The sequence below is a fragment of the Fundulus heteroclitus genome, chromosome 1 (assembly GCF_011125445.2).
Source record: "Fundulus heteroclitus isolate FHET01 chromosome 1, MU-UCD_Fhet_4.1, whole genome shotgun sequence".
NCBI classification, from domain to species: Eukaryota; Metazoa; Chordata; class Actinopteri; order Cyprinodontiformes; family Fundulidae; genus Fundulus; species Fundulus heteroclitus.
In genome coordinates this window covers 10,343,982-10,351,192 of record NC_046361.1, presented here as the reverse complement: position 1 = coordinate 10,351,192, position 7,211 = coordinate 10,343,982, and the positions used below count along the sequence as shown (strand labels likewise).

Genomic DNA, 7,211 nt, shown 5'->3' with positions numbered 1-7,211 from the left:
TGTGATCATCAGTTGCAGGCACCAACCTTTTTTCTCCCCCAGCCCTCGGATTCAGCTAAAGTTGGAGCTCATCCCGGCTTCAACAAGTGATGCTTTGTCTTTGCTTTGAATGGCAAATGATAGACACCTTCAGTCTAACTCCCTGTTGGCGTGTTAAAACGTGTGCATATTTTTTTTTTAAATCGTGGAGATGTGTGTAGTACACAGGATACAAGTAACTTCATAAAAATAATGACTCATCCTCGAGTTATCAAACATAGGCTCGTTTACTTTGCATTCAACCCGCCTCGCCTTACTGTATTTAACAGGCAGTGATGGGATCCTCCTGTGAGCTTCTCAGATGTCAAAGCACCATCGCTCAACCAGGGGTTTTCTCACGCATGCGCACGGGCATGGCACTATCTCATCGGGAAGAAGGAGGAGGGGGTGGGGGGGTGGAGAGAGAAAAGAAGTTCACACACAAAGCCACGCCTGCGCCGTGTGCCTCTCATTTACAAGCGAAGTTGCTGCATCTTTTTAGGAAGCTACATGCTTTCTTTCGACACCCAAAGGTCGCGTGGTGTCAGGGACGCGCCTAGTCACGGGAACAGAACCGGAGCGCGCTCGCGAGGAGAGTGCAAGCTCGCGCCTCTCGCAGCGAAGAGTATCAACCAGCGTGCAGGGGGATCCAGCCTAATGGTTTACATCGGGTCACAGCGAGCAGTCAATGCTTTGCGTCAAGCAGGCTACGGTCCTTTTCTCGCCCGGCTTTTATTCTGCAGACCTTTTGTATTTTGCACGGGGGGGAACTGACACAGCAAACTCATCTGTATGATCGGGGAGCAGGAGCACACAGTATGGTCCGGGAAACCAGACATTTATGGGTGGGAAATTTACCCGAAAATGTCCGAGAGGAGAAAATTATCGAGCACTTCAAGCGGTGAGTACGAACATCATTAGGAGGTGTTTTTATTGTTATTTTATTGTTTTTTATGTTACCCTGCACGGCCAGCATCTGTCTGCGCTGTGAGATTTGTGTGTGCGTGCGTGTGTGTGCGTGTGTGTGTGTGTGAAATCGGGATGAAGCAGGAGGTTCCCCCTGTAGCGAAGTCCCATTTGGCAACTGTGCTGTCAGCTCTCCGCAATTTGAGTTGAGACTCGTCCACTCGCAGACATATGGCCACGGAACACTCACTCGTTGCCTGCCATAACTTGCCCCCCTTCGTGTTGGGTGGGTGCACATTTCCCACCAGGTTACTGACTGACTTTAAGCGGAGCCCACCTTTGGTCCCGATCCCCCCCCGCAACAGCGAAAGACGCGGCGGGCAATGTAAACAAACCAGCCTTCCAGAGAGGGGGTCTGGAGAGCATTTGTAAAAAAATAAAATAATAATAAAAAAAAAAAGCAGCGCGTTTCACAGCCAGCATCTTGTGCCTCTGCTGTGGGAGCGACGTTCTCGTGTTTGGCTCGACTCCGCGACGGTGCCACAGACACCGCTTCCGACCAGATCTCTGCACACACACACACACGCACACAAACAAAAAGTCTCAGAGTCCGTGGCGTAAAAGGCGGATTCTGCCGCCAAACAGAAACGTCCGTCCCGAAGTGACGCTCCGATCACGCCGCAGCTTTGTTGCAGCCTCCTCCCGGCCGCCGGCGTGCAGCGCCCGGAGCGCAGTGTGTGGCAGCGGATCGGGCTGCCTGGTGTTTACTTTGGTGCGCAGGAAAAATGGTCGGTCTCTCCCCACATGAAGAGCGCGTTGCTTCCCCGCAGCAGCAGCTGCAGCAGCTGCCGTCGACTCGCACAGCCCCGCAGCGTGTTCCGAGTCGTGCCAGATCAGATCCATATTTTCTTAAATTAGCCCCTTATCCTCCTCTCTGTAACTCAGGTACACCACAAAACACCCCCCTTTTCAAACGCTTATCCGCGTTTGGTTCTTTGTCGTCATATTCTTTTTTTTTTTTTTTCTGGACTGGAGTAACAAAATAAAATCACAATGCTAGAAAACAAAAAAAAAAACATGTAAATTGGCGGATGAATGTGTCTGCGGGCTATCGCGGTCTGTCTGCGCGCTCTCGCTTCCCTTTTCTGGGCTGTCAAGGAAATAGCAGCCCGCTCCTCCGCGCATATGTGCTGGAAACAAGCAGACTACTGCATGCAAAAAAAATAATAAAAAATAAATAAAAATATGATGCTCTACCTAAACGTAGCGTTTTGTTTTGACTTCACAGACGCCGCCATATCGGATAAAACCCACTCACAAACGCCCGCATGACGGGATCACACGTATACACAGAAATGTATGCAATGAAACTGAAACGCGTAATATGTGCCAAACACATAGCGTGCACTCGTATTTGAAAGCGACGCAACGATCCTGCTTGGTGTCGGAAAGCTTTTGTTTTTGTCCTGCATGGGTTGATGCGGTGAGGGGAAAGAGAAGCTTGCATGCCTGATTCTATAGCCCGCTCCGCAGAAGGCTCAGTCAGGGGGGCTGCCTCTCTATATGCCGTTTTATTTACATAATCCCTTGGTATGATGTGCGTAAAGATAGATTTTTTTTTTTCCTTTTTGAGGGGGGGATGGTGGTGACTTGACTGGCAGCTTGGTATTGCAGCAGCAGCGGAGTGTGGGGGGGCTGGCGAGTCCTTTTTCAGCAATGCCACCTCAGCTCCTGCGTTAACCCAGAGGTAGTCAGTCGGGGTATGCAGGTGCATGACAGCCCAGTGTGTGATAGAAGTCATTGAAGATGGGGGACGGCACAATGAGTAAGCAGTGTGAACTGCCTTTCTAAAATGGCGTCGGGGGCTGGTCGCTTGTTTTGGGAACCCGGCACGCCAATACGTTGATAGATACCCGATTGACTGGGTCAAACGGCAAAGCAACGCACTTCTGATTACTTGCGAGCAGACGTCGCTCCATTAAAAAGGGAAGCTTTGTCATTCGTTGCATGGGCTTGACGATTTAATAAGGTTGGCATCCGTTAAACCCTTTACAGAGTTAATTTCATTCACAGTTTTATTAAAGGCAAGTGGGTGGACTGGATGCTGCCCAGCATGTTTATTTACCAGCACCCATAGTACCCAACTAATACTATAGTATGGGTTAGGTACCGGTGTTAAGATATACAGTGGTTCTACTAAGTTATAATAAAAAAACTACTACTAATTAATTAAAGATTAAAGTCATTTTTTTATGGGAAGTCAGAAAATGAAGTGTCCAGAATTTTCTCTGCCTTTAGCCCCACCCCTCTGCCAGCGGGTGCTGCACATTGCTGGTCAGCTGGCTGAGAGAAGACTTACACGTTTCTATCCAAAGAAAGACAAATGTGTGGAAAATGTTTCTGCTCACAAAAAACAAACAAACAAACAAAAAAAAAAAACACGGTCAGTCGTGCGGTGGAAAATGAAGTAGTGCCGGTCATCGCTTTAATTTGAGGTATCGCTGTCTTAAATTTACAAGCAACAAGGGACACGCTGCTCCTAATAAAGTAACAGAGTTGCGTCATGCAGCTTGAAGGAGGGGCACAGCGTGAATGGAGTGTGTGCAGAGCTAGTAACAGCTAGCGCATTAGCCTATGTCCACTGGGAGGTTGTCTTCCGGGCGGGAACTTTAACAACGCTCAAATAAATGACGCTTAGACTGGATGGGGAGGCTGGGGGGTAGCCTTCTGGTAGCTCGCCAGGCTTATAATTTGATGGGATAAACCCTGTGGGTGTGGGTATGTATGCATATATATATATATATATATATATATATATATATATATATATAATATATATATATATATATATATATATATATATATATATATATATATATATATATATATATATAGTGTGTGTGTATGTAAGTGTGTAAATGGCAGGTGAATATGGTATTTTACAAAAGCTTTCAATACAATAAGATTCTCCTACCGATCAGGCCAAATATCTGCTCTGAACATAACTTTAGCTTTATTCATCAGGAGTAGATTATAATTGTAAAAAGTCAGTGCATGATTTTTCAAGTGAGGCTTTTAAAAAAGTTAATAAGCAGTTAATGTCCTTTTATGAATCTTTCATTAGTCTAAGTACAAGTTAGTACTTGGATGCTTAAGCTAATGGCTAGTTCGAGGAAGGCCAATACCAAAACGGACTTCTGTCATCTTAAAACTACTCCAGTCTCAAAGACATTGTAGTGGTTTCTTTAAAGAACCTCGAAACCGTAATCACATTTACATCAGACTGTTATTTAAACAGAAGCTGCTGCCTATGTGTTTCAGAATAGGAAGTAGGAGGTGGTGTGCCTCTAATGATCTTCCTGTGTTAATGACATGCACTGAAGGGAACTTATATGGTATCTCTGGTCAGGGTAGCTCTAATATAAAAAATAAAGTGGCGTAGAACAGAAATCACTTTAAGAAAACATCAGTTTTTCCTTCCACTTATTTATTAGGTGGTTACAGTGTCTAGAAACACTTTCTATGTTTTGTTGTCAGAATGGGTTTTACATAGAAGGATCATTGGTGGGGCACCAACCCCTACATCCATAATTGTCAGCTTCTGTGTAAACAACTTCCCAATGCAGATGTGACAATGGCTTAAAGGTTCATAAAACACTGTTCGCATAAATCACAAAGACTTTTTGAAATTGGGGAAGAAGGTATAAGAAGGTAGAAGTCATGTTTGACCTTGGACCTTCTTGGACTGGTCCTGAGTGTCAGCCTACAGGACCAACTAATCTGGATTTGCGCTTAATGAAGATGCCTTTGAGAGTTTTCTAGGGAAGGGTAAGATATTTACTGCTTATAACCCTTTAAGAGAACCCTCAAATGCTTTGAAACCTTGGAACTATCGACATAAAATGTTGCATCACACCAAAATATTTTGTGCGACCTCTTTATTTTCCAGCTGAAAACACTCTACAGAACAAAATATGTCGAGATGCTGAAGATTCAGAATCGTGCGTTGGATTGATTTGAAAGAGTTTACAGTTGGTTAAAAATATGATATTTAGGCTTCTTAAAATCAGCAACACATATTTCGGCAACATAGTAGAGTTTTTTTTGTTCAGGAAATGTGTTTTTTTTCCCCAATTTCCCTGTCCGTCTAACACGTTCCTGAGTATTTTTTCATGCATACGACGTGTTTATTAACGTGCAACGTTCCAAGGTTCAAGTCTAGTTGCTGGGTTACTGTTGCCTTGTAAGAACTAAGGACCGAGCGGAAAGCAATACTAACCAAACCACTGTGTTTCTCTGTATCTCTCTCTCTCACACACACACACGCACACATACACATGCATTTAAAAAAAAATCATAAAATAAACTGTTATTGAAACAAATAAAACTGAGTATATTTTTTTTCACTGTAAGCAATAATGAATTTTGATGTGTAACCTTGATGATTAACATGCATTTTGTTCGTCGTCTCCCCCCTCCACCCCCCACCCCCCTCAGATATGGACGAGTGGAGAGCGTCAAGGTCCTGCCCAAGCGAGGTTCAGAGGGTGGAGTTGCAGCCTTTGTGGATTTCGTGGACATTAAAAGTGCTCAGAAGGCTCACAATGCAATCAACAAGATGGGGGACAGAGACCTACGCACAGATTACAATGAACCAGGAACAATTCCTAGTGCAGCGAGGGGGCTGGACGATAGTCTGTCCTTAGGCTCACGTGGCCGGGATGTGTCAGGGTTCACAAGGGCGACAGGGGGGGCCGTGTATGGGGCCCCCACGTCGCTTCACAGCAGAGATGGACGCTATGAACGCAGGCTAGACGGGTAAGTGGAGAACGTTCGCCCTTCCGAAGACAGAGCGAACCGTGGTTTGTGGTAAACGCCTTTCCTGCCAAGCATCTTTCCACCACCTATTCATTTACTTGTGTAGGGAAAAAAGAGTAGAACACATGCTAAGGAATGAAACCCTATTGGGATCATCTGTAAGGTTCTCAAAGCGTAGCCAGAGCTCTTGGAGTCACACTCAGTGGTTAGACGCAGATCGGTTTCCTAAACGAACGCATGTTTGTGTGTGAGCGCATCGGTCGCTGTCCTGAGCAGATAGGAGTTAAAACAGCTGCCGGGGATCAGGTGTGTTATCTTGCTTATCTCTCTGAGGTGGAGTGATCAATTGCGGGAAAACACGGGGCAAAGATTGGATACCGCAAAATTTCCCAGGATTATTGGAAATTACTGGAGAGAGAGAAAAAAAGAGGGAGAGAGGGAGTTAAAGAAAGAGAGAGAGAGAGAGAGTGGTCCAGCGGCCATCCCTGGGATTTCTCTAAATGTGGAGTTACCTGCCCTGTTTCGATGGATTAATTTCACCCATCTTTTCTTCATGTAACAAATCAACCAAGACACCAGAACACATTACATGTATAAGACCCCATTGTCTGGATTAGTCTGATTTGGTTTCTCACCTCACCGAGGGGCTCACTTCTCTCGTGGGTTGGAGTTATGTGGATACCCTACAAAGGATATTCATTCCCTACTGTTGGATTAACAATGGCACGGCATGTGAAGAATATGCCTTCATACTAAAGGTACGGTTTGCATTTTCCTTTTTCTCCATTTATTCGTGTACTTTTTTTTTTTTTTTTTTTTTTTTCGTTTCATTTTGGGATCATACCTAATCAGGGCATTACAAATTGAGCATTGGGAGACCTCTACTGATGAGTCAGCACAGTAGAGACAACAAAAACAAGTGAGCAAAAGAGGTTTTTTTTTTCCCCAAGCATTTTTTTGTGGAGCTTATTTTTTTATTTTTTTTTCCTTTTGCAAAAGCTGAGGATCAGCTCGGACTACATTTGGATCGTATGAATAAAGAGACATGCTGGAGGTTTTGACTGGAGCGTTTAAATAATCTGTCTAATGGAGTAAACTCTACCTCGCCTTTGTGGATTAACGCTTCCTCTTCTAACTGTGGAACTATACCCAAACCATGGATACAATTAAAGAATCGGACAAAACTAGGGGACCAAGTTGCACCCGTGGACCACATTTGCAAAGGAGCCAGTTCAAGTTTGGAGAGCACACAAACTCTTAATTGTGGAAGAAATGTCATGAACATCAAGGAGGTCCGGGATTGTTATTAGTGCTCTCTACCCGTGGAAAGAAAGAACATTAATCTGGATTACGTCTTCTTTACTCCTAATCTGCCCTGGTAAAATTTTCCTTATGTGCAAAATGATCTTGACTGGACATTGACATGGACATTGCTACCAAAGGGGATTTTAAGACTTGCAAAAAAAATC

General features: G+C 44.5%; 1 protein-coding gene across 1 annotated transcript; it reads left to right on the top strand.

The window, feature by feature from the left end:
* Positions 1 to 421: 421 nt before the first annotated feature.
* Positions 422 to 6,899, top strand: LOC118560868 (msx2-interacting protein-like). The gene is made up of 2 exons (XM_036132401.1): positions 422 to 919; positions 5,422 to 6,899. The coding sequence occupies exons 1-2, from the start codon at positions 837 to 839 to the stop codon at positions 5,744 to 5,746; spliced, it is 408 nt and encodes a 135-aa protein (XP_035988294.1). The 5' UTR covers positions 422 to 836; the 3' UTR covers positions 5,747 to 6,899.
* Positions 6,900 to 7,211: the final 312 nt, after the last annotated feature.